At 50.3% G+C, this 26,911-nt stretch overlaps 2 protein-coding genes across 4 annotated transcripts in view; one reads left to right on the top strand and one right to left on the bottom strand.

The window, feature by feature from the left end:
- Positions 1-291, bottom strand: part of GOLGA5 (golgin A5) — a 63,740-nt gene extending 63,449 nt beyond the window's left edge. For both annotated transcript variants that reach the window (XM_084970089.1, XM_084970088.1), the window contains exon 1: positions 243-291. The gene's annotated coding sequence lies outside the window, so the exon portion shown is untranslated. The remainder of the gene's footprint in view (positions 1-242) is intronic.
- Positions 292-427: 136 nt separating this feature from the next.
- LGMN (legumain) overlaps positions 428-26,911 on the top strand; it is a 33,828-nt gene continuing 7,344 nt past the window's right edge. The window contains exons 1-10 of one of the 2 annotated variants that reach the window (XM_001927082.8): positions 428-507; positions 10,366-10,532; positions 19,719-19,816; positions 20,980-21,061; positions 21,948-22,033; positions 23,383-23,458; positions 23,944-24,006; positions 24,770-24,836; positions 25,668-25,786; positions 26,128-26,217. In XM_001927082.8, the coding sequence (XP_001927117.4) occupies positions 10,395-10,532; positions 19,719-19,816; positions 20,980-21,061; positions 21,948-22,033; positions 23,383-23,458; positions 23,944-24,006; positions 24,770-24,836; positions 25,668-25,786; positions 26,128-26,217 (819 nt within the window). In that variant the 5' untranslated portion in view covers positions 428-507; positions 10,366-10,394. Of the gene's footprint in view, positions 517-10,365; positions 10,533-19,718; positions 19,817-20,979; positions 21,062-21,947; positions 22,034-23,382; positions 23,459-23,943; positions 24,007-24,769; positions 24,837-25,667; positions 25,787-26,127; positions 26,218-26,911 lie in introns of both variants that reach the window. The other variant, XM_005656451.3, reaches the window with a different exon arrangement.

Raw genomic sequence — 26,911 nt, 5'->3', positions numbered from 1 at the left:
AGAGATTCCAAAACTCAGCCCACACGCAGACCAATGAACTCAAAAGCAATTCTGGGGTGAAACAGAGCCCTCTGTGTCTCTGAGGCTTTCCTAGGTGGTTCCAATGAGGGGGCAAGTTTGGAAACAGAAGGTTAAAGGACTCGGCGCACTGGGTTTGACCCTTCAGCGGACACTGCTGGAACCACTGCGTCCCTGCTCCCAAGCGCACCAGGACCCCCCGCCCTGGATCACCAAGTACCCACCTCTCTCGGGTCCCCCGGCCTCTGGGTCCAGAAGGCCCTGCGGGTGCACACTGGGACTTGTAGTCCCTGCCACTGTCCGGCCTCGTTCCCTCCTCCCATTGGCTTTCGCAGACGCCCCGCCCCGAAGCTTCGCCAATCAGCGCGGAGCAGCGGGCCCTCATAGTGGAGAGCGAGGGCGCAGCGCCGCAATCACTGCAGGGCGGGCGTCGCGAGGTGGCCTGTCTGAGGCTGCGCGCCGTGAGGCGTTCCCACGGTCCTGCGGCAGGTAACCAAGGTCTGTGGCAGGGGACTGGGTCTGGGCCCCACGCGCGGGGACAGGATCGCCCATCTTCCTCGGCTCTTGGCCTCATGGCTGGGATTTTCCACTTTCACCAGCCCTAAGTAATCCGTTTCTCAGCCAGCGAAAGGGAGCCAGCAAATGACGAATCCCGAGGGAAACCCTGAGACTTCTCAGCCTGCCCTCCTGTGGGGCTGTTGAGGGGTGGGGGTGGGGGCAAGGGGTCTTTTCCAGCTAGAGCAGTTGCGCGTGCTCTAGCTGGAAGCCCAGACTTTTGCAAGCACAGGGAGAAACAGGCGCGAGACAAGGGCACATGTGCTAAGGTTCCAAAGCCAGGGAATGCCAGGAGGGGTCTGGGGCTTGGCTCCAACTTTCGTGATCTAGAAACAGTTTGGGCTGTTGGGGCTTTTAATGCAGAGGATTGCACCTGTTTCCAGTAGGTTCTCAGTAGCCTATGGGGAAGGACTCAGGTTAACCACAACAAATATACCCACACATATACAAAGATACCTTCTGAGAAGTCAGAAAAAGCTCTACTTCTCAGAGGCTTGAGCCGGTGGGAGTTACAGGATGATTCACATCAACCGTGGAAGTGAAAGTTAGCTGGATTTGGTCCCCAGCTCCTGACTATTAGAGTTGAGTTTATACCTACATGTATCAGGCGGTGCCAGGAGTTCCCAGAAACAGGGGGCTGGGAGAAGGAACTTTGTGTCACGTGCTTCCTTTGAGAGGTGAAAATAAACGCCCACGGTTTGAGATTGAGATTTACCTTGTGGTATGTCCGTAGTGAGTGGAAAAGCCCAGGTTTCTTTACCCCTCCAGGCGGCATTAGTTAACAAACAGGTATGGAGCCTTATTAAGCTTTTTGAGCAGGGATTATTTTGTAAAGGGGAGAGGCAGTCTATAGTGAACCATTCCACTGTGACAGGGACAACATCTAACCCTGACTTGTGGGAAGAGGTCAAGTGTTGTAGAGAAGAGGTTGATTAAGTGGAGTTTGAGGGATGGATAGAGCTACTGAGATGAAGGATAAGAGCATTTTGTCTGGAGAACAGCTTGATAAAGGCAGGGAAAGAGCTCCAGTTATGCACCTGGAGTCCTGGTGCCTGGTTGGGGCAAGGGATTTCATGTGGATAGTGGAGGACCGAGAGGTACATCTTGCAGGGCCTCCTGTGCTGCTGTAAGAGATTTGGATTTAGTCCTGAAAGCCCCGGATGCCGAGTTTCGTAGATGTGTATCTTAGATACCTCTGTAATGTGGAGAAGTGTTGGAGAGAGGGCACACTGGGGAGCTCATTGCAGGAATTCTCAGGAGAATTGCTGAGGGTTTTAAAGACACAGAGTTCCCATCATGGTTCAGCGGAAACGGATTTGACTAACATCCATGAGGATGCAGGTTTGATTACTGGCCTCGCCCAGTGGGTTAAGGATCCCTTGTTGCGGTGAGCTGTGGTGTAGGTTGCAGACACGGCTCGGATCTGGCATGGCTGTGGGTGTGGTGTAGACCAGCAGCTGTAGTTCCAATTAGACTCCCTAGCCTGGGAACCTCCGTATGCAGCGGATGTGGTCCTAAACCATAAATAAACAGGTAAGGAAGTAGAATTCACCATACCTGCTATTGTTCAGTGAAAGTATATTGAAGGTAAATTTTGTCTCTTGAGTTTTCCATCTAAGACTATCTTTTAAGGAAATAACCAGCATTTATTTTTTTCTTAAACTGCCGAAGTTGCTTTGTAGTCCAAAATTCAAATCCCAGTTTATTTGGCCAAATTTTACTTTGCTAAATTCCTAAATTTTTCCAACCATTAGTAGATTTTAAAAATGCCTTCCTGGAGTTCTCTGGTGGTCTATCGGATTAAGGATCTGGCATTGTCACTGCTGTAGCTCAGGGCACCCTTGTCGCATGGTTCAGTCCCTGACCGGGGAACTTCCACATGTCATGATGTGCCCCCCCCACCGCCACCCCAAAAGCTTGCTTTCTTGACTATGTCTATTTTGATATGTGCTTTTTTTTTTTTTAACTTTTATTTATCTATTTATTTTTGTCTTTTTTTTTTCCAATTTCTTGGGCCGCTCCCATGGCATATGGAGGTTCCCAGGCTAGGGGTCTAATCAGAGCTGTAGCCGCCGGCCTACACCACAGCCACAGCAACTCGGGATCCGAGCCGCGTCTGCAACCTACGCCACAGCCACAGCAATGCTGGATCCTTAACCCACTGAGCAAGGCCAGGGATCGAACCCGCGACCTCATGGTCTAGGTCGGATTTGTTAACCACTGCGCCACGGCAGGAACTCCTGATATGTGCTTTTTAAAAGTAAGCCATCACTCCATACAGACATAAAAATGAACACATGTTAAAGGTTATATTTAACTTATTAATGAGGAAACTTAGTGAGGTGTTACATTCTATTCAAAGGAGACTCCAGAGTACAAAGTACATTTGTAGACGAGGAATATTGAAATGCGTGATGGGAAACCTGGCTTCTTTCTTACCATGGGGAGTCCCTGGAACCTCCCCTAGATAGAATTCCTTTGCATGCCTTTAGATTTATTTGCACTGCTGCTATCCATAGTTTACCGAGTCGAGGAGAAAAATTCACATAGAATCAGAATTAAAAAATCTCGAAGGACATGCTCTAATCCAGAATCTGCTTTGCCAGCACTGAATCAGAAATTTTCCCTATGGGAGAAAAAGTCGATTAACTTGAACAGAATCCATGTTTCATTTGAGATAAGACCTAGTTGGATTTTGTTTTCATTCCACTTTTTTTTTTTTTTTTCTTTTTTTTGGCTTTGTAGGATTGCACCTGCAGCATATGGAAATTTCCAGGCTAGGGATCAAAACGGAGCTACAGCTGCCTGCCTACCCCACAGCCACAGCAACGGGGCATCTGAGCTGCATCTGCAACCTGCGCTGGATGAGGCAGTGCCAGATCCTTAACCCACTGAGTGAGGTGAGGCCTGAGATGGAACTCAAATCCTCATGGATATTAGTCGGGTTTGTAACCTGCTGAGCCACAACGGAAACTCCCTCATTCCACTTTTAAAAAAGAAAATCAAAGGATTTGAGAACTGGATGGGCCTTCAATAATTTGGTTCCACCATCCATTTCACAGACAGAAAATTAAGGCCCAGAGAGGGAAGGGTCTCCCTCGTGTTAGTAACCACGTATCCTGTGTTAAAGAGAAAATTGCGCCTGGTGTTTGTTAAAAATGGCAGGACAGGTTTTATTCCAGCTCTTGCCTCAGAGGAGAGAAATTAAAGTATACAATTGAGTTCAACTCTAGATGCATCTGGACAGCTAAGATTTATCACCAGTAGGCAACGTGAGAGGGTCAGTGGCTGGAAAATTACTAGGAGGAGCTTGATTAGATATCAAAGATGGGAGATTCTCCCAGGATCCTTGCTAAACCTGGGCTCAGCAGGCCCAGTCTAGTCGGGAAGAGGGCTTGGAGGGCTTGACTCAAGGTTGGTGAAGGAGGGGCCCTTGTCACCTGTCCTTGTCTCTCTTGCATGTTGTCAACCAGGGGCCACTTCATGATTTTGTTGTAAGCCCCTGGAGAGCAGAGCGCAGGAGCAAAACCACGAAGGTTCAAAAGGCCCTTTGCAGATGCCATTGTCTTACTAGAGCAAGTACAGGGCTGACAGCGAGAGGTCACAGTGGTGGTTAAGGTGAGGGCTTTGGTGTCAGATCTGGATCTAAACTTGATTCTGCTGTTTAGATGGTCCTGTAACGGTAGCCTTCCTACTTGTCTTGCTGGTGACAGTTGTATCTAGAATGGGCATTCCATCCCAAACCTCCCAAGTGGATCAAACTCCACCTGACCCTATGCTTCCTGAAGTCAGGTGGAATCCATTGATTGAATCACTGACCTGTAGCCCTGGAGGCTGAGGGGGTTGCAGGACCAGTGGGAAGAGCCTGTCATTGGAGGCTGTGACATTCATTTGTTAGAGCCTTGTACTTTGACTTTGTGTGGTTCAGGTTCTCCTTTGATGGGCTCTTTTTTGGGGGGTGGGGGGTGCTGCACCTTCGGCATATGGAGGTTCCCAGACTAGGGGTCTCATCGGAGCTACAGCTTCCGGCCTCCACCGCAGCCACTGCAACGTGGGATCTGAGCCTCATCTGTGACCTCCACCACAGCTCACGGCAATGCTGGATCCTTAACCCACTGAGCGAGGCCAGGGATCGAACCTGAAACCTCATGGTTACTAGTCAGATTCGTTTCCGCTGCACCACAATGAGAACTCCTTTGATGGGCTTTTCTAAGAGCTTTTTATACCAATTATCTACAAGTACCTTAAAATAGTAAGGCTGGGAGTTCCCTGGTGGCTCAGTGGGTTAAGGACCTGGCATTGTCATTGCAGTAGCTCAGGTCATGTCTGCGATGAGGGTTTGATCCCTGGCCTCAGAACTTCCACATGCCATGGGTGTAGCCAAAAAAAAAAAAGAGGGCACTGAAGAGCACTGTGGGTGTCCTCCTGGTGGGGGGAAGCTTGGAGACCCCAGGATGTGGGGTGTAGTGCTCCACCCCTGGTTACCGGGCCTCCCAGATATTCCCATCAATGCTTTCTTGTGACAACTGAGGTTGTGTAATGTAAGAAACAGTCTTTCGAATCAGATCTATGCATCACCCAACAGTGGTAGTTTCTGCCCAAGCCTCTCCAGCCCTCTGAGTGTGTGTCAGCTGAAGGGAGGATTGTAAAGTGCCTGGCACCTCGTGGCTCATAGATGCCCACCAACATCCCACTCTCCCACCCTGTGCAGCACAGCGACACATCGCACCCTCTCGGGAGGCTCTCGTCTCTCCCCTGCTTAGAGCAACAACTCTCTGGGTCATTTTCTCCCTGCAGGTGGTTTGCAGCCCCCACACATATCCCCCAAGCCACCCCTTGGAGGACTTTCCACTCTTGGCTCACTGCCATCTTCCTGACTCTTTTTTTTTTTTTGAGTCCTTTTAGGGCCACACCCGCCGCCTATGGAGATTCCCAGGCTAGGTGTCGAATCAGAGCTGCAGCTCCCTGCCTACACCACAGCCACAGCCATGCCAGATCTGAGCCGCGTCTGTGACCTACGCCACAGCTCATAGCAACGCCGGAGCCTTAACCCACCAAGCGAGGCCAGGGATCGAACCTGCGTCCTCATGGATACCAGTCAGATTTGTTTCCTGCCTTACTCTTTGAAAGGTCACACTGTATCCCATTATAAGGTTGTGTCATAATTGATTTAACAAGACAGTGTCCCATGGGCGACCATTTATGTTGCTTCCAGGGTTTTGCTGCTGTGAAGGGGCGGGCTCCCTCTTGGTACAAATCTTCCCCTTTTGAAAATGATACCTGCTGCTCCCACTGGGATTTCCTGACCTGCCTTTATTTCTTCCGCGCACTCAGCGCCCCCCCCCGCCAAGCTGTGCTCATGAATGGTGTGTCTCTTCCTGTTAGACGGTCCGCTCTGCCAAGGGTTGGGCTCCCTGTCTAGTGCCCGTGAGCGGCTGGTGGGCATTCAGGCCATGCGAGTTGGGTGGAGGGACAGGAAGACGTAGATGAGAGAAGAAAAAAAGTAGTAGATGATGAATGACGCCTGTGTGCTGGGGTCCCCGGAAGGCCCCCAGGTGAAAAGAGCAATCACCGAGAGCTGGTTTGGCAGGACCATTCACTTTTTCTCCATAAACCTTTCACTCTGATAAAGCAAGAATAACAGGGATGCTGCAGGGTTTTTTGTGACTTTGTTTTCATGCTTTGACTTTGTCAAGAGTATCGCTGACCAGGAGGTGGCCGTCCAAGGCCTGCCGCTTTGAGACGTGGTCATGGCCAAGGGGAATGGGATGATTCTATTAATTTCACATCTTTCCTGTACCCTAGGCGCCAGTATGTTTCCTAAAATAGTAGTAGTGTTCTTGGGTTTTTTTTTTTTTTTTTTTCTCTTTTTGCCATTTCTTGGGCTGCTCCTGCGGCATATGGAGATACCCAGGCTAGGGGTCTAATCGGAGCTATAGCCGCTGGCCTATGCCAGAGCCACAGCCACACCGGATCCTTAACCCACTGAGCAATGCCAGGGATCAAACTCGCAACCTCATGGTTCCTAGTCGGATTCGTTAACCACTGAGCCATGACAGGAACTCCAGTGTTCGTGTTTTTTTAAGTGGGATTTTCTATTCGATTCGGTGCCTCACTGTGAGGCTCTCACCTTGGCATTATGTGCAAGGAGCCACAACGCTGCGCACATGGGAGAAGGGACCATGGCCAGACATTAACTGTGAATCTCTTACTTGCGTATGAGTGAGGTACTTTCCTGCACTTAGGAGTAACTGGCTAGTATTTTAGTAGAAGCATGAAAGGTAAACTGGAATTTGTAAAAATCAGCGGTGCTTTTCATTTGCTAATTGAGACCCCTGAGCTGGTGGTGTCTGTTCTGTTGTTCACAGTCAGGCCATCCATTCGATTCTAGTATTTGATGAGTTCTTTTGTCTCTGACTATAACGGGAAAAAGTCCCAGACCAGTGCCCCCAGAGGGATGCGCCTCTTTGGGATCAAGTCCCTTGATCCAAACTCCGAAGAGACTGGTAGAGCCTGTTTCCTGATTGCTGGTGAAGGTGATGAAAACCCCAGGCTGTGTGTGGGCTCTCGCCCTAAGGCGGGAACGCAGAGGCCACCCGGTTCACTTTTATTGGAACGTAGCCTTTCCGCATTGTCTCTGGCTGCATTCGTGATACAGTGGGGAAGTTCAAGAATTGAGATGGAGTTGGCGTGACCCGCAAAGAATTGGGATGGAGTTGGCATGACCCGCAAAGTAAATGATTACTCTGCAGCCCTTACAGAAAAAGTTTGCCGACACTGCCCACCCCCACCCCCACCCCCACCCCACCGGCCCCGGAGGGCTTCCTGGGAGGCTTGGTTGCAGCTGGGGCGCACCTCCCCTCCCGTGTGGGGGCCACTGGAGACCTCTGAGAAAAGGAACTCCTCGGCTCTCTCCTGCCTGACCTCATTGTTGCCTCTGCCTACATTTGTATAACAGCACCTCTCATGGGTCCCCCTCCAGCCCCACGGTGGGCCCTGAGCAGGTTGAGAGCATCCTCTGATACAAGCTAACATATTAACAGGCCAGTGGCTTCTGGTGCTGGGGTGGCCTTGGGCAGACCGCTGCCCTCATCTGCTCTGCACCATGGCCGTTTCAAGACAATCTTTTTTTTTTTTTTTTTTGTCTTTTTGCCTTTTCTAGGGCCGCTCCCGTGGCACATGGAGGTTCCCAGGCTAGGGGTCCAATCGGAGCTGTAGCCACCAGCCTATGCCAGAGCCACAGCAACACAGGATCCGAACCACGTCTGTGACCTACACCACAGCTCACGGCAACGCCGGATCCTTAACCCACTGAGCAAGGGCAGGGACCGAACCCGCAACCTCATGGTTCCTAGTTGGATTCATTAACCACTGCGCCACAACGGGAACTCCTTAAGACAATCTTAAACACCAATCTGGGGCACTGTAATGTAGTCATGACCTTGCAGTGGGGCTAAAGAAACCTGAATGTGGCACCAACTCAGATTCTTAGTTCTTACAAATTAAGAAGTGAGTCCTTGGGAGGAGTCATCCAGGGATAGAACAGTGTGATTCCTTGACCGGGTTGCCGGGCTTCTGGACACAGCTGCCAGGAGCCTGCCAGGGTCCAGGAACAGGCCTGCTACATCTGAGTGTGGCCCTGGGCCTCTCCCAGAGCTTTGTCAAAAATGCAGTCTCTTGGAGTTCTTATCCTGGCTCAGGGGAAACAAATCTGACTAGCATCCACGAGTGCAGGTTTGATCCCTGGCCTCACTCAGTGGGTTAAGGATCTGGCATTGTGGTGTAGGTTGCAGATGCGGCTTGGATCTGGCGTTGCTGTCGCTGTGGTGTAGGCCAGTGGCTACAGCTCTGATTCAACCCCTAGCCCCTAGTTTGGGAACCTCCATATGCTGCAGGTGTGACCCTAAAAAGACAAAAAAAAAAAAAAAAAAAAAAAAAAGGAAAGAAATGCAGTCTCAGGCCCCTCCCAGGCTTACTGAATCAGATCTGCTCCTGACAAGTCCCCTGGGTGATCTGGACACACAGTCAAGTGGGAGAAGCACAGCCCAAGGGCTTTTACTTTCATACACTTTTGCCAGACTCAGGGCTTCCTCTTTTTTCATGCGGGGCGAAAATCCATGATTTTGCGTTTCCGTGCAGTTTTAGGCACAGATGCTGAAGGTGGTTTCTTAGGCTTAGAGGTGCTTCATACCTTCGAGGGCCGTGCAGCCTGTGTGGACAGAGGCTTTGTCCATCCCTGCTGTGTTCCCAGCACCCAGCCTGTTGTCTGGAGTTCAGGGGACCCTGACCAGGTGGGTGAGTGAATTACTGAATGAGCGGATGGCCCCTGTTTTGCCAAAGGCAGAGATGAGCCTTGGAGATTGTCCTGCTCTGAGTCCCTGTATCTCAAAACTATTTTTCCCTCTTGGCTCAGTGTCAGGCCTGGCTTCCATCGCAGGAAGGCTGTTCTTTTTAAATAACACGATCAGGACACAGGGCAGCAAAATGTCATACTCATCTGAGTAATGCAAGGTGGCCAGGCCCTGGCCTTTGTCTTGCTTTTTGTGCTTTAAAACTCTCTTTAAAGTTTTGGCAGTGAAGTATAAAATCGGGTGTGGACTGAAGCCTTGAGTTCTCTTGTGACTTAGCTGGTTAAAGATCTGGCGCTGTCACTGCAGTGGCGTGGGTTCAGTCCCTGGCCTGGGAACTGCCTCCTGCCATGGGTGCAGCTGGGAAAAAAGAAATAAAGTCTTGAGATGTAGAACCATGTAGCAGAAAGGCTGGATCAGATATTCAGAAGGCAAGGGTTCCGATCTGTGGCCAGAGCTGACGGTCCATTGGGCAAGTCCCTGCTCTCTTGTTTCAACCTCCCCTTCCTGTAAAGCAAGGATTAAAATGTTTGTCCTGCTTCTTGTACAGAAAAATGTAAATGGATTGTCAGGGGGATTCAAAGACATTAATTTGGGCTGCCAGTGTTTGACTGTAGCTTGTCTAGATCACTCAGGAACATAAATTGCCCCTCAGTGTTTTATATTGAATGTATGTTGAATTTTTACAAACTTTTATTGAAGGAGTAATATACATTACTCTAGCAAAAAAAGGCAAATAGAAAGATCATCCTTAATTCCACCTATCACCCAAGAATAACCACTGTTAAATGTTGTCTTCCGGGAGTTCCCATCGTGGCGCAGTGGTTAACGAATCCGACTAGGAACCATGAGGTTGCGGGTTTGGTCCCTGCCCTTGCTCAGTGGGTTAACGATCCGGCGTTGCCGTGAGCTGTGGTGTAGGTTGCAGATGGGGCTTGGATCCCGCGTTGCTGTGGCTCTGGCGTAGGCCAGTGGCTACAGCTCCGCTTAGACCCCTAGTCTGGGAACCTCCATATGCCGCGGAAGCGGCCCAAAGAAATAGCAAAAAGACCAAAAAAAAAAAAAAAATGTTGTCCTCCTTCCACATTTTGCTGTGCACATTTGAACAGTACAAACTGTTCATGGTCTGGGGTAGATGTTTTTCCTGCAGTGAGTTTCCTTGATGGAGAGTATCTGCTGTATTTCAAGTTGTGACAGAGTCTTTGCTTTATACTTATAATTTCCGCCTGTAGTGAAGGCTGGGTGCTAGGGGCCACCCCCTTCTCCACCCAGGGAAATGGGCAGGCAAGCGAAGAATAAAATTCTGCCCTGTCATCATTTTTTCCCTCGGTGTGTTCCATCTGACCCTTTTTGACCCACTTACTGAGGTCTTTTCTTAGGGGCCAGGAGTGTTCTTTTGTTCTCGTCATTCCTTTTTTGCTTGACTCTGCCTTTTCCTTCCCAGACTCCTGCAGTCGAACGCCGGGGCACAGGATGATTTGGGAAGTAGCCGCGCTGCTCAGCCTGGTCCTGGGAATTGGTGCTGTTCCCGTGGATGATCCTGAGGATGGAGGCAAACACTGGGTGGTGATTGTCGCGGGTTCGAATGGCTGGTATAACTATAGGCACCAGGTAAGGAAATGACTAACCTTTTCCATTGTGACTCCGACAGTCTGTAAACAATCCTGGACGCCGTTAACAGGAAGGACTTTTTTTTTGTTGTTTTTTGTCTTTTTAGGGCCACACCCACGGCATATGGAGGTTTCCAGGCTAGGGGACGAATCAGAGCTGTAGCTGCTGGCCTACACCACAGCCACAGCCACGCCAGATCCGGGCTGCGCCTGCGACCTACACCACAGCTCACTGAAATGCCAGATCCTTAAGCCACTGAGCAAGGCCAGGGATCGAACCTCTGTCCTCATGGATGCTAGTCAGATTTGTTTCTGCTGAACCATGGCAGGGACTCCCAGAAGAAGAAGGGACTTTTACATTCCTACTAGGTTGGCAAAAAGATGTGTGTTGGTGAGGATGTGGACAAATGGAAACCCTCTCACGTTGCTGGGGGCGGGGGGGGGGTTAAAATGGTACAGGCTGTTTTTTTGTCTTTTTAGGGTTGCAAGTGCAGCTTATGGCAGTTCCCAGGCTAGGGGTTGAATTGGAGCTACAGCTGCTGACCTACACCACAGCCACAGCAACGCTGCATCCTTAACCCACTGATCGGGGCCCGGGATCAAACCTGCGTCCTCATGGGTACTAGTCAGGTTCATTACCACAGAGCCACGACAGGAACTCCGAAATGGTACAGCCATTTTGGCAAACGGTTTGGCAGTTCCTCAGAATGACGCGTAGGGGGGTCACCTCAGTCTGATGCAGGGGTGCTCAGCCTCACTGATACTTGTGGCCAGGTCATCGTTTGTCATGGGAGGGGCTGTCCTGCACTTCGTAGGATGTTCAGCAGCCTCCGTGACCTCTAGCCACTAGACACCAGGAGGGTTACCCCCCCCATTGTAACAACCAACGTTGTCTCCAGCCTTTGCCAAGTGTCCCCAGTTGAGACCTACCGGTCCAACGCCTTCATTTTATAAATAAGGAAACTGAAGAATTCCTGTAGTGGCTCAGCAGTAACGAACCCAACTAGTATCCATGAGGACGTGGGTTCAGTCCCCGGCCTCGCTCAGGGGGTTAAGGATCTGGCGTTGCCGTGAGCTGTGGTGTAGGTCGGAGACGCAGTTCAGATCCTGTGTGGCTGTGGCTGTGGCTGTGGCATAGGCCAGCAGCAACAGCTCCCATCCAGGCCCCAGCCTGGGAACCTACATATGCCATGGGTGTGGCTGTAAAAGGAAAAAAAGTTACGAAAATGCAGTGTGCATCCACCATTACCATGCGTTTGGTTCAGACTGGTCACATTTGAAGTGCTCATCACCAGGGTGGCCCGGGGCTGCCCTGCTGGTCTGTGCCGCTCGGGTCTAGCATCGGTGCCCCGACAGCTTGGTAGGGCTGCCTCCCGTGCGTTTCCCGAGGTGTCAGCTTTCGTATCTGTTCAGTAGGGGTTGGTTTAGATGAACTTCCTACCAGTCTGTAGCTGGATTATTGAATGATGGATTTCTTGAATGGTTTTTGTATGTTAGCTGAATAGGAAATTTGGCTTGATTGGAAGGTTGTTATCATGGCAGAATGATCCCTTTTCCTTTTAATATTTAGCCTGGACCTGCCCCAGTTAAAGAGGAGCAACCTGATACTAACTGCCCAGGTCAGCTTCTCCTTCTCCTCTCACCATGCGTTAGAAAAGATGGGGTATCAAATACAGGTCATGGACAGTGGATGGGCTGTTTCATCAGCCACCCTGGTTTTGATACAACCATTTAAAAATACATTAATTAAACATTTTTAAGAAGAGGAATCTGATTACCCTTTGCTCCCAGAAAACTTTTGTGTGTGTTGCTAGGTTCCTTGGGTAAAATACTCAGTATCAAAATGGAATGAAGGTGGAGTTCTTGCTGTGGCTCAGCGGTAATGATCCCGAGCAGTATCTGTAAGGGTGTGGGTTCAATCCCTGGCCTCGCTTAGTAGGTTAAGGATCCAGGATTTCCGTGAGCTGTGGTGTAGGTCACGGACGTGGCTCAGATCTCGCATTGCTGTGGCGCTGGCGTAGGCTGGCAGCTGTAGCTCTGATTAGACCCCTAGCCTGGGAACCTCTGTATGCCGTGGTTGCGGCCCTAAAAAAGACGAAAAAAAAAAAAAGGAATGAGGGCAGCAGAATGGAATGAAGGCTGAACTCTTCATCCCCACTGAGGGCGGATGTTGGCACCGAGGCAGTCTGTGCAGAGGAAATGTGGATGCTGAGTCATCGCTGGGTCAGCCCATGTCCCTGCCGGCCGGGGTGTCTTCTCAGCCAGCTGCCAACATTTGCTCTCTTGACGGAGGCTGAGCATTCAGAGAGCATTTGAAAGAACTTTCCCAGTGGAAGTAGAACCTACACATACTTTTAAACTTAACATTTTTATAGAAGTTTACATTATCCTTGGGTTAACATAGCACTCGTTATCACAAATTTCTTTAGGGAGGATTAATATACCAAGCACGGAGTTCTCGTTGTGGCTCAATGGGTTAAGAACCGGACTAGTATACACAAGGATGAGGCTTTGATCCCTGGCCTTGCTCCGTGGGTTAACCATGTGGCATTGCTTTTTGATCCCTGGCCTTGCTCCGTGGGTTAACCGTCTGGCATTGCCAAAAGCTGCAGTGTCGCTCACAGACGTGGCTGGGATCTGGCATTGCTGTGGCTGTGGTGTTGGCGGGCAGCTGCAGCTCTGATTTGACCCCTAGCCTGGGAACCTCCATATGCTGCAGGTGTGGTCCCCGTCCCCCTCAAAAATACACCAGGCTCAGTCAAATCATTGCAGAGTGCTTTTCTGCGCTTGAAGATGGTTATTTATACCGCGTTAGTTAAACCGAACGGATTTCTCTGTTTTCCATTTCGGGTTGGGATCCTGGGATCAGTGGGTGACAGAGCGGGAGCTGGTCTAGGGTGATGCTGGTGGGACAGGCTGGGAAAGGCCTTGAGGACAGGTTCCTGCAGTGGCGGGGCAGACCCAGACGGCAGCGCGTGGAGGGCAGAGAGAGGTCCCGCAGTGCAAGCTGCACTTGGGGACGGCTGTGTGGTCCAGCCTTCCAACAGGCTTGGAGGGATGCAGAATGAGCACCTCGGTCACCAGGGGAGGAGTGGACGGGAGGAGGGTTTCTTTCAAAGCCGAGATTTGAGCCCATGGAGAAGGAAACTCTTAGGCCCAGCTGGGGCAGAGAGGTGGTGGTGAAGTAGATTGAACGTCAAGGTCGCTGTTGCACAGGCCGTGGGGAGGACGTTCAGGATGCCGGGAGCTGGGAGGAGAGGCAGATGGGAGCCGGGTGTCACTAGGAGGAGGACGTGAGGGGGAGGCTTGAGGTCCTTGCTGCCCGTGGGGCTCTGAAGGAGAAGGTGGTTTGGCGTTTTGGCAGAGTTACTACATTTCTGAAAGATCACCTTTAATTTTATGTATTTTAAAAGTGTGTGCAGTTACCATTTTTTGCAGGCAATATTACTGAGGTATAATTTTGCATGTCGTACAATTCACCTGTCCTATAATTTGGTGATTATTTATTTATTTATTTATTTATTGGTCTTTTTAGGGCCACACTCGTGGCATATGGAGGTTCCCAAGCTAGGGGTCCAGTCGGAGCTGTAGCCGCCGGCCTACACCATAGCCACAGCCACAGCAATGTGGGATCGAAGCTGTGTCTGCGACCTACACCACGGCTCACGGCAATGCTGGATCCTTAACCTACTGATCGAGGCCAGGGATCAAACCTGTGTCCTCATGGATGCTAGTTGGGTTCACTAACGGCTGAGCCACCACGGGAACTCCAGTTTAGTGATTTTTAGTAAATTCATACAGTTGTACAGGGTTTACCACAGTCCAGTTTTAGGACACTTTGGTCATTCTACAAAGTTCGCCTGTGCCCATCCCAGCCCCATGCATCCAAGGACCTGCCCTGTCTCTGTTGTTTTGCCTTCTCTAGAAATTTCATATAAATGGAAACATACAATAAGCAGTCTTGGCTGTCTGGCTTTAGCATAAGGCTTTGGAGGTTAATCTATCCTGTTACAAAGTATCACTTTTATGTTAAAACAAAAAAGAAACGTGGATGGAGAGCCCAGCCCGGTGGGGCTGAGTTGAGGGAATGCGCTTTGACAAGGCAGAGGCTGGGCGGGGTGGTGGAAGTTGGGGCCCGTGGACTTGCACAGACCCCGGGGGTGTAATTACCAATCACGTAATTGCACTCTAAAGCTCTGATTCTCCTCTGGAAAATTCGAGATGGCTGTGGTCATGCAAGGGCTCCGTGAGGCAGTTCCGTGAAGCCTGGACCCCCAGCCCAGCCTCGGCAGCACTCCGGAGCGGCAGTGTGCATGCTGCTCTCTACAGACAGAACCCCGACCTGGCTTGAAAGGGGACCCCTTGGCAGTGACTGAGCATGTCAGGTATTTAGACTTTGCTCCGGGCCGATTGACCTTATTTAGCTTACAGTTGGCCTGAGGTGGAGACAGCAAATCAGAGTCAGGACAGCGGCTGGCACCAGGAAGTCACGGGGTGATGAGTAAAGTGGCAGAGCTCCTTACGCAAGCTGTGAAACAGCTGTCAGCAGTCTCTGCTCCGTAGTCCAGAGGCCTTGCCCTTTCTCTGAATCTTGCTCAGTGCCTGCTTCTCACGTGCTCCCACCTACGACATTTCAGTTTTTATGGGGGCAGCGCATATTGATCTGATACGGTCCTGGGAAGTCATTCAAGTGACCTTTATCATTTGACTTGGTTGACTGCTTTTCTCTCTCTCTCTCTCTTTTTTTTTTGTCTTTTTGCCTTTTCTAGGGCCGCACCTGTGGCATATGGAGGTTTCCAGGCCAGGGGTCTAACTGGAGCCACAGCTGCTGGCCTACGCCAGAGCCACAGCAATGTGGGATCCAAGCTGCATCTGCAACCCACACCCATGCTGGATCCTCAGTCTACTGAGCGAGGCCAGGGATTGAACCCACAACCCCATGGTTCCCAGTTGGATTCGTTAACCACTGAGCCATAACAGGAACTCCTCTTTTTTTTTTCTTTGACTGCGCTTGGGGCATGCAGAGGTTCCCGGCCAGGGATTGAACCTGAGCCACTGCAGTGGTAATGCTGGATCCTTAACCCACCGAGCTACCAAGGAACTCCTAGCCCTGCCTTTATTTCTTTTGGGTGCCAGTAAATGCTTGGCTCCAACCAAACCTCCTTTTTTTCCTGGTCTTTTTAGGGCCTCACCTGCAGCATATAGAAGTTCCCAAGCCAGGGGTTGAATTGGAGCTATAGCTGCTGGCCTATGCCACAGCCACAGCAACTCGGGATCTGAGCTGCATCTGTTTGTGACCTACACCACAAAACCCTTTTGAATTAAGAAAGTTGGAGGCACCCAAGTAACTCCAAGGACCCAAGAGAATCACGGCTCGACTTGAGACAGCTGCATGTGGCAGCAGGGGTCAGGCAGGGTCAGGGGCAAAAGACCTGGGGTGGATACCCTGAGCCGTCTGAGCTTGTCCCCATCTGTGAAATGGGCATAAAAGCACCTGCCTGTTAAGGTAGGGGTGAGGAGCCAAACAGTATAAGACAACACTAACGGGACAGGCTGAACCTGCCCTTTCTGAAATATAGAACCTTATTGAAGCATATTTTACAGATCATGTATAATTCACCCATTGCAAGCATCCCACTCAGTGATTTTTTTAGTCAACTTGCCAAGTCGTGCAAACGCTATGGGCAGTCGGTGTTAGAAAGTTTCCATCTCCCGGGCAAGATCCCTCGGGCCGTTTCCAGTCCCCACCCTCAGGCCCATGCAACCACTAATACGGATTCCATCTCTGTAAATTTGCCTTTTCTGAACATTTCATATAAATGGAGCTGTGCAGAGTGGTCTTTTGTGTCTGGCCTCTCTTAGCATCATGTTTTTGGGGTTTCTCTGTGTTGTAGGGCGTATCAGTACTTCATTCCTTTGGTTGCCAAACGGCATTCCCGTGTATGGATGGACCACATTTTGTCTCTTTCTGTGCTGATAGACATTTGTCTGATCAAATCTCCCTCCCCTCCTGCCAGAGGCAAGCCCTTGGGATTTTGGTCATTCTTTTGCTTTGTTCTAGATTTTTGCCATATATAATATATATGATATATATATATAATATATATCATATATACTATATAATATAATATATATCATATGTACTATATATACTATATAATATTATAACATATAATATAATATATTATAACATATATAATATTATAACATATATTATAATATATAATATATCATATATATAATATATTATAATATATAATATATAATATAATATAAATAATATATATATATTTAACTGTTTAAACAGCAATATTTACCCTGTTTTGACCTTATAAAGGTACTCATTGTGGATTTTTTTCTCTACGACTTATTCTTTTTCTCATTATGCTCTTGAGATTTATGTATTTTGAAGCATGGGTTGTACTTTCATTCATTTTTAGATAATTCCATTTGTGTGAGTTTTTTTTTTTTTTTTTTTTTTTTTTTTGGCTACCCCCATGGCATGCTGAAGTTCCTAGGTCAGGGATTAAACCTGTGCCACAGCAGTCACCTAAGCCAAAGTAGTGGCTGTGCTGGATCCTTAATCCGCTGAGCCACCAGGGAAACTCCCTGTGTGAGCTTTCTGATATTTTGTTACATAAATGTAGACAGTTGATTTTTCCAGCTGTTGATGGTGCTTTGGGTCATTTCTTGATTTTGCTGTCACAGCGAGGCAGTAAACATTCCCTTGACATATGGGCCTGGGTTTCTCGAGGGTATAGCTTGGAACAGAATTGCCAGGGTGGAGGGCGACTGGATGACATCAAGACGTTTCCGAGAGCCCAGTGTGCTTTCACCATCACTGTTTCAGTTCCCTACTGTTGCTGTGACAAATTGCCACAAATTTAGTGGCTTAACACAGATTCATCCTGTCACAGCTCTAGAGGAGAGGCGTCTGGAATGGGTCTCACTGGGTCAAATCAAGGTGTTAAAAGAGCTACGTTTCTTCCTGGTGACCCTTGGGGAGGTCCGTTTCCTTACCTTTTCCCACCTCGAAAGGCTGCCTACATTCCTTGGATAGTGGGCCCTTCCTCCGTCTTCAGAGCCAGCCGTGGTGGCCCAGTCTTTCTTACATTATGCCTCTGACCTGCCTGCCTCCGTCGCCCTCATGTAAGGACCCCTGATTACATTGGGCTTATTGCAATAATCCAGGGTCATCTCTTTATTTTAGGGTCAGTTGACTAACAGTCTTAAATCCTTCTGCTCTCTCAATTCCCCTTTGCCAGTAATGCAGTATATTCATGGGCTCTGTGGGTTGGGATTTGGACATGTTCAAGGGGTAAGTAACCTAACCCTACCACGACTGGTATTTAGAGACCCTGTTATCTTACAGCAATAGGGGCATAAGCATTTTAACGGGGTGTGTGTGTGATATTTAGTAACTATTTTTAAATCATCTAGATTTAGATTTTTGGAGTTCCCATCGTGGCTCAGTGGTTAACGAATCCAACTAGGAACCATGAGGTTTCCAGTTCGACCCCTGGCCTCCCTCAGGGGGTTAAGGATCCAGCATTGCCGTGAGCTGTGGTGTAGGTTGCAGACACAGCTCGGATCTGGCGTTTCTGTGGCTCTGGTGTAGGCCGGTGACTACAGCTCCGATTCGAACCCTAGCCTGGGAACCTCCGTATGCCGCAGGAACAGCCCTAGAAAAGGCAAAAAGACCAAAAAAAAAAAAAAAAAAAAAATTTAGATTTTCAGCCTCTCTCTCTCGCTAGGCCTCTACAATTTTAATGGCTTTCTTTTTTTCTCTCTCTTTTTTTGGCCACCCCTCGGCATATGAAGCTCCTAGGCCAGGGATCAGATCCAAGCCGTAGTTGTGACCTAAGCCGTAACTGCACCAACACTGGATCCAGGCCAGGGATTGAACCTGAGTCCCAGGGCTCCCAAGACACTGCCCATCCCTCTGCCCCACAATGGACACTCCTTAGTGTATTTCTTGGCTGTCCCTGTCTGAAGCAATGTCGAGTTCTGGAGTCAGAGTGCCTGGGGCCTTTCGCTGTGAGCTGTGTGATTTAGACACCCCCGCTCCAGCCTTGATTTCCTCATCTCTGAAATGGGATTGTTACCTTTACCACAGAGGGTTGCCATGATAATTTTTTTTTTTTTTTTTTTTTTTTTTTTGCTTTTTCGCACCACACCTGCAGCACATAGAAGTTCCCAGGCTAGGGGTCTAATCGGAGCTACAGTTGCTGGCCTTCACAGCCGCAGCAACGCCAGATCCAAGCTCAATCTGTGACCTTACACCACAGCTCATGGCAATGCCGGATCCTTAACCCACTGAGCGAGGCCAGGGATTGCGCCGGCATCCTCATGGATACTAATCGGGTTTGTTACCGCTGAGCCACAACAGGAACTCCCCTCATTGTTATTTTTTAAAGAACACGTACTTCATTTCAGTTCCTGAGTGGAACATTTGAGTTTTCATTCAATTCTCTGAATAGCGACTGTGGCAGTTAAAGTTGCTGGAACTAGAAGAATCCTGTGTGATACAGAACCAGCTGCTAAGCTTTTAATCTGTTGATTAATCATGCTAAGTCATTCTGTTTTTCAGACCAAAATCGGTGCTTTCAGGAGATTGTTATGTGGTGTAGAAAGAAAAATAAGTTTTTTAGGACTTATAAATGTCTTTTTCGCCTGTAGAGGTGGTGGTGGTGGTAGTGGGGTGTGTGTGTGTGTGTGTGTGTGTGTGTGTGTGTGTATAAAATCCACGTGTATACTAACTGCCTGATGAATGAGAGTTTCACAATGGGTGGTGGTGTGGATTTTAAAAAATTGAGTTGAGTTCCTGTCATGGCTCAGCGATAACAAACCCAACTAGCATCCATGAGAACTGAAGTTCGATCCCTAGGTCACAGACACAGCTTGGATCCCATGTTGCTGTGTGGCTGTGGTGTAGGCTGGCAGCTGCAGCTCCAATTGGACCCCGAGCCTGGAAACTTCCATATGCTGCAGGTGCGGCCCTAAAAAGACTTAAAAAAAAATATATATATATATATATATGAGTTGAAAAAAATACATGAATGTGTTTTAAAGTAATTTCAATACCTCGCAGCTGGTCTTCCATAAGAAAGGACCTGTTGCTCGTTAGAACTCCAGAACTGACCTCCTTCCGGGCAAAATCTAGCACTTAAGAAACCACTTTCCGCAGGCAGATGCGTGCCATGCCTACCAGATCGTTCACCGCAATGGGATTCCCGACGAGCAGATCATTGTGATGATGTACGATGACATCGCCAACTCTGAAGAGTAAGTCGGGATCACGCCCACCTGGGTGGTGGGGAACGGAGGGCATTTGGAAGAACGCATACAGGAGTTCCCGCTGCGGCACAGTGGGTTAAGGATCCAGTGTTGCTGCAGCTGTGGCTCAGATTCAACCCCTGGCCCAGGAACTTCTCCATATACCTTGGGGGCAGCTGAAAAGCAAAAAGAAAAGAAACATGTGTACAGACGCGCAGGAATCCTTTGATCAGCGGCCTAACTTTGGAACATAAACAGACTCTTGGGTGGAGTTCCACACAGCTGCTTCCTGGAGGCTTTGGAGGGTTTAAAGTGTGAGTTCCCTGCCCACCGTGTCCTGCTGTGCGTGTCCCTAACCTCCGAGCCCAGAAACGGCACAGATGGTTGCCTCCGAGGCCCTGTTCACAAGGGTTCCTTTGTAATAGACCCTACTACCCTTCTTTCTGTGCCTTTTTTTTTTTTTTTTAATTTGTTGAATTTAATTTTACAGGTGGTTCTCTCATGCCCGCTTGTCTCATTTCTTGAGATCAGAGGCAGCAGATACTGGTATTAAACCTAACCCGTTTCATCTCCCAGCTCCTCGGTTACCCGACTGTGGCCCTGTGGTCACAGGACAGTCCATAGTCCATTCTGAGCTTTTAACATCTGAGCACTTGTATTTATTTATTTCCTTATTTATTTAGGCTGCGCTCTCAGCATTCAGAAGTTCCTGGGCCAGGGATCAAAGCCATGCCTCAGCAGCAACCTGAGCTGCTGCAGTGGCAATGCCGGATCCTTAACTCGAGGTCCCACGGGAACTCTGGTCCTGTCTTTTTCTGAAAGTAGTTTCACGCTGAGAGATCTCTTGATGAGATCTGGCCCCCAGGATGTAGTCTGGTGTCCCGTGGCAAGCCAGGCACACCAGGGCTGGGGGCCCTGGCCTCAGTGTTCCCAGCTCCACCCTTCACTACTCTTGCCAAGAGCTCAGGAGCTGGGGGACATCTTGAGCCCCGAGATGCTAATAACATCACGAACACGTTGCTGACCTTGGAGGGGCGGGGGGTGGGTGATGAGAAATGTCTGTGGCAGTCTTGGCCGTCCAGTATTCTTATGCACATTGGGCCTGTTCATGAAGAAACAGACTTCAGAGATGTATCAGGTTGTGTGCTTCAGTTGTGTTCTTTGATTCTCAGCAATCCTACCCCAGGAATCGTGATCAACAGGCCCAACGGCTCGGACGTGTACAAGGGGGTTCTGAAGGACTACACCGGCGAGGTGAGGTGGGGCGCAGGTGGGAGCAGCGGGGACTGTTCTTTTCCAGGCATGATTTCCCCTCTCTTTCTTGTATTTCTAGAGTCAGAACCTCATGAGACTGATTTCTGGTCCATGTTTCATGTTTGTGTTGAGATTTGTGCTTAAAGGCATAAGTTCTGAGAATGGTAATAGAAAGCAGAGGAAAATAAAAGAAAAAAACCTTAGTTGTAGCCTAGTGATCTCTTTTTTTTTTTTTTTTGTCTTTTTTTGCCATTTTTTGGGCCACTCCTGCGGCATATGGAGGTTCCCGGGCTAAGGGTCTAATTGGAGCTGCCAGCCTACGCCAGAGCCACAGCAACGCAGGATCCGAGCCACGTCTGCAACCTACACCCCAGCTCACGGCAACGCCAGAACCTTGACCCACTGAGCAAGGGCAGGGACCGAACCCGCAACCTCATGGTTCCTAGTTGGATTCGTTAACCACTGCACCACGATGGGAGCTCCTCTTTTTTTTTTTTGTTTTATGGCCACACCTTTGGCATATGGAAGTTCCTGGGCTAGGGGACACATTGGAGCTGCAGCTGCAGGCCTGCACCACAGCCACAGCCATGTAGTATCTGAGCCGCACCTGCGACCTACACCACAGCTCATGGCAATGCCGGATCCTTAACCCACTGAGCGAGGTCAGGGATCCACCGTGCGTCCTCAGGGCTTCTAGTCGGATTCGTTTCTGCTGCACCACAATGGGAACTCCTGGGTCTTTGTTCTTGCTTGCGAAATGTTTGTCCTTAAACTTGAAGCCTTGAAGGTGTGTGCATTAGTGGCCCAGGATGTGTGCCACAGACTCAGCGAGGGCAGTGATTTGGAATGACAGTTGTGTCTGATCTCACCTCCCAATTCTTTGTAGGATGTCACCCCACAGAATTTCCTGGCGGTGTTGAGAGGCGATGCGGAAGCAGTGAAGGGCAAAGGGTCTGGAAAGGTCTTGAAGAGGTAATGTCTGTTTTCGGGCTGTCACGCTTTTCTGGCTGACCTGGCGCCCCAAGAGTCGAGACTTCAGACAGACCTTGTTCTTTGTGTCCGGCCTCTTTACCCACGAGAGGCGGGGAGCTCCGCCCTAACAGGCTGCACAGAACTGAGGCTTCCTTCCCCCCCATTTCTGTCATGAGGGAGCCTTGTGATCCGGGTCCCCTCGTTGTTCCTCGCGAGATGGTTCCCGGCAGTGAACTCGCTGCTTTTGCTCTTGCGGATCTTAGTGCCGATCTGGTGGGACACGGAGACAGGCGTGAAGCCCTGCGGCCAGTCAGCCTGCCGGGCCCCTGGCCTGTGCTCTGATCGGAGGTCAGCCCGGTGGGAGCAGGAGAGTCCTAGGTTCAGAGCCAACCCTCGTATTGGAGAAAAGTGATCCCAGGGCTTGCCCCCCGGCTCCGGGTTAGAGATGTCTCCTTTAGCATCTCTTTATGCAGCATTTTTACATGATGTTGGGGACCTTCGGAGCCAGACTTCAGAGAGTCTCAGCTCCTTGGCAAAGGGTACTGTTTCTCTTGTGCCTGGGGCGGAGGGGAGCAAGACTTGGCACAAGTAGCTGGTGAGTTAGAGCCCAGACGGACATGTGCGGGATGAGCCAGATTGCTTCCAAGTGAGTTATCACACCTCTGCAGCCCTGAGATGGTGCCCCAAGTGGGAGCCTGGTGAGGGTGCAGGTGGGCTTTCAGTCTGTGCCCAAGCTGAGGGGCCTGAAGGGGCAGTCAGAGCTGCAGGACCGTGTGTCCTGGCCCCCTTGGGGGCGACCTGTGGGGAAAGTGGGGCCGCCTGGGAGGAGGCTCATTGGCAAAGGCCCCACCCTCCGGATCACCCTGGCTGTGTGCTGAGTGCATCCCCGCCACAGTCCAGAGCTTCGAGGCTGAGACACGCTTTCGTGGTGCAGAAGAGCGAGCACTCAGCAGAAGCAGAGGGAGCAGGCCAACGGCAGCCTCTTGGGCTTCTCCTCCCTGGTTGGAAGACTGTCATCCTCAGGCTTCTCCTTAGTTTTTTGTCTTTTTAGGGCCACACCTGCAGCATATGGAAGTTCCCAGGCTAGGGGTCGAATGAGAGCTGCAGCTGCCGGCCTACGCCACCGCCGCCGCCACAGCCATGCCGGATCCTTAACCCACTAAGCGGAGCCAGGGATCGAACACCTGCATCCTCATGGACACCAGTCGGGTTCATAACCACTGAGCCACAGTGGGAACTGCGTACCTCTCCTTTCTTTTGATCGGGGCGACTTTGCAGAGAGATGGAAACTGGTTTCAATAGGAAGTGGTTGGCTTCGCTCTCACGCTCGTCTGCGTCTCTCTTGGCAGCGGCCCCCGGGACCACGTGTTCGTTTACTTCACTGATCACGGAGCCACTGGGATACTGGTGTTTCCTAACGAGGATGTGAGTTTTTCTTAATGTCTTAAAGACAAGCCGGGAGAATGGGAAACCAAAATCTCGGGGGTGACCATACCCCTGTGATGTGGGTTTCTGACGTCCCACGGGCTGGGTTTGCACGCGGCTGCTGAGTGTAGGGTCACGTTTAGCAGCTGGACATCCACCCAGAGGCATCTCTGGGGCAAGTCGGTCTTCCCTGCACGTCTCCTGATGTCTCAGCATCAGTAGCTGTCGCTGAACTTGGGTGCATGGTGCCAGACGCAGTAATAGAACACAGGTCCTGAAGGCACTGGGCTCAGTGACAAGGAAGCACATCCTCTTCCCCTTTTGCATGTGTGAATAAAGCCCTTGATGACGTTGGGGGATAAATCTGTGCACTGCGGTTACCTCTCAGGATTTCCCAGTGAGAATTTATAGGGCATCCCTGCCTTATCCGGCCAACAGTCTCTCTCGGTGTGTTTGGCCTCAGTGTCCGTGTTCTTACCTTTCAGCTTCATGTGAAGGACCTGAACGAGACCATCCACTACATGTACAAGCACAGGATGTACCAAAAGGTATGTCAGTGCTCGCGGCAGCCCTGGCCATGAACCTGAGGAAGGCGGTGGGAGCAGAGCGCCTTCTCACTCCGCACTGCCTGCATTTTCCCGAATGGGTGACCTTTTTTGGGTCAGTCTTGACCTCTGATTTCCCGGGATTAACTTTCTGTGATTCTACCGCGTTCACTGTTAGATCTGAATTACAGGTGATCCTGTTAAAACATGGTGTGGGCCCCACCCCCCGGAATTTGACTCCCCATGGTGCTGGGGAGAGGCCTGAGGGTTTGCCCTTCTGAGTTTCCAGCTGCTGCTGCTGCTGCTGCTGGGCTAAGGATCCCACTTCCAGACACTGTTTCTGGGACTGTCACCAATTCAGGGCAGCTGGGGAGGAAAACACTGCCTCCTTATTTTCCTGTGGCCTTTCCTGCCCCGTAGCAGCCTGTACAGCATCTGCACAGCTTGGGCGTGTATGTGTCGGCAGTGGTTCTCTCTCGCAGGCGGCCTTGCATGGCAAATCAGTTTCCCTTAGCACCATGTAGGGCTCCATTTTCTCTGCATCATTTCAGCTCATCGGTTATTTTATTCTATTGGCCATGTACAAATTTGATTCTTTCTGGCTTGGATGACAACATTGTCTGTAGCCTGTGGCAGCAGCTGTCTCCCCAAAGCAAAAGTGAAGGACTCCTAAGCTGTGGGTCAAGAGCGTGGGAGAGGCAGAGTGGCATTTGCAAGGGGTCTGTGCCCGGCCAGGGTGAGTTCATGTGTCTCCTTCGTTTCCCAGATGGTGTTTTACATTGAAGCCTGTGAGTCTGGGTCCATGATGAACCACCTGCCCCCCAACATCGACGGTAGGTGGTGGGAGCCCTGGTCTCCAAGCCCAGCTGGGTGAGCACCTGGCTAAGTGGTGCAATTGGACATTCTCTGATTCTGTCCATTGGAAGGACCAAGGCAGAGGCCTGGAAGCAGGGGACCTGGGGGCAGCTCTGAGCATCTTCTGCTCCTGGAGATCAGTGGTCAGGGCATGAAGCGATGTAGGCTCTGGAGGTGAGCTCCAAGTGCTCTGCCAGGTTCTGGTTGGATTACCTAAGTCTGAAATCACAGACTGTGGACTGGCCTCCATCCTTTGCAATATGTTGGCTTGCTGGCTCTCTGATCCTGGGCCAATAACTTATCTTTTTGACCTTCAGTTATCCCCATCTGTAAAATGGGGATAAAGGTAGCATCTGTGGGAAGAATTACATGTCCAGTGACATTTGCCCAGCACAGTTTTGAGCCCATGGCAGCTCAGTAGTAAATGGTGACTCTTTCATACGTTTAGTCTAAATGTTTCCTTCAATAAATATTCACTTTCTCTGGAAATGAAATTAGGTACATATCCTTCAAGTTTTCTGGCGCTGTGAAAATCTGTCAGCATTCATGTCCTAATAAGCATGCGTGCTTGCTCATTGGTGTAGAAAGCATCTGTCAGCTGGCTTCTCTTTCTTCCACATTTAGTTTTAGATGAGTTACTGTAACCGAGCGAACAGGGGACACCCCGGGGTCTCCCTGCCCTCCCGGAACTGATTACAGGTGATGTGCTTTCAGCACACTGGGGAAGGAGAAGGAACCCAAGCTTCTCGTGGAATCCATGGACAGCCAAGAATAAAATGTGACTGAAAGATGTCTTTAATTTCTTGTAGTTTATGCCACGACCGCCGCCAACCCAAGGGAGTCATCTTACGCCTGTTACTATGACGAAGCGAGGGCCACGTACCTGGGAGACTGGTACAGCGTCAACTGGATGGAAGACTCAGACTCGGTGAGCTGTCCGGGGGCTGCCTGTCTTGAGGCTTAGCTGTCAGGGGTGACGGTCCAAGGCCTTGAATGTTTTCCTTTTTTTTTTGTCTGTTTAGGGCCGCACCATGGCATGTGGAAGTTCCCAGGCTGGGATTGAATTGGAGCTCTAGCCACTGGCCTACACCACAGCCATAGCCACACCAGATCTGAGCCGCATCTGCAATCTACACCACAGCTCGCGGCAATGCCAGATCCTTAACCCACTGAGCGAGGCTAGGCATCGAACCTGCATCCTCATGGATGCTAGTCAGATTTGTTCCCGCTGAGCCACAACGGGAACGCCGAATGTTTTCCTTCTTGCAGGAGGATCTGACCAGAGAGACGCTCCACAAACAGTACCAGCTGGTGAAATCCCACACCAACACCAGCCACGTCATGCAGTATGGAAACAAGGTGAGTGGGGCCTCAGGCTCACTGGCCTGCAACACTTATCTCTTGATGATGAGAACCGGGACCCATCATCATGGGAAAAGGCCAAGGCACGGAGCCTCTCACGGCCGCTCCATCCCAGAGATTCTGTCCAGGCTTTGGAATCGGACCTGCTAGGTTCAAACCACCAAGCAGTGAGATTCAGCGCAACCTACCTGCCTGCTCTGGGTCTCCGTTTCCTCCTCGGTCAGAGCCCTAGCACCCAAGGTCATAGGAGCATTGAAGAAGGTGGCGCACAGGCCCAGCACGTGGGAAGAAGTCATTGAATCAAAAGGTTTGGTGGCTTTGCCACCTCGAGCCCCACACCATGGATCCTCGGAGGTGCAGCCTCCCCGCGGATGCAGAGTGTTACTTGACTTTTTGGCTACAAATTCGAGGCTTTTCTCCCCTGCATTTGTGTTCAGAAGGGACAGCTGGTACAGTCGCTCAGTCCATCAGGGCTGTCCAGCCAGAGGTCGCAGCAGGTAGTCGCTGGAGGCTTGGGCCGTAGGGACCACCCCTGCGGCTATAGCCCTTGGGATGGGCAGAGGAGGTGATCGGTGCGGGGTCCCCGTCCTAGTCCTTATGACCCCACACCGTCCCCCAAGCGGCCTAGCACCATCTGCGAGCTCGCCAGCTGAGATCTCTGATCCAGGCATTAGCCTTCTAGAAGAACGTG

This window comes from Sus scrofa, chromosome 7, assembly GCF_054392235.1.
Source record: "Sus scrofa isolate SSC_HxYL_T2T_F1_AM1 chromosome 7, Sscrofa_HxYL_maternal_Yorkshire_Landrace_v2.0, whole genome shotgun sequence".
NCBI classification, from domain to species: domain Eukaryota; kingdom Metazoa; phylum Chordata; class Mammalia; order Artiodactyla; family Suidae; genus Sus; species Sus scrofa.
The sequence above is the reverse complement of the archived record's forward strand: the minus strand, read 5'-3'. Positions and strand labels throughout refer to the sequence as shown.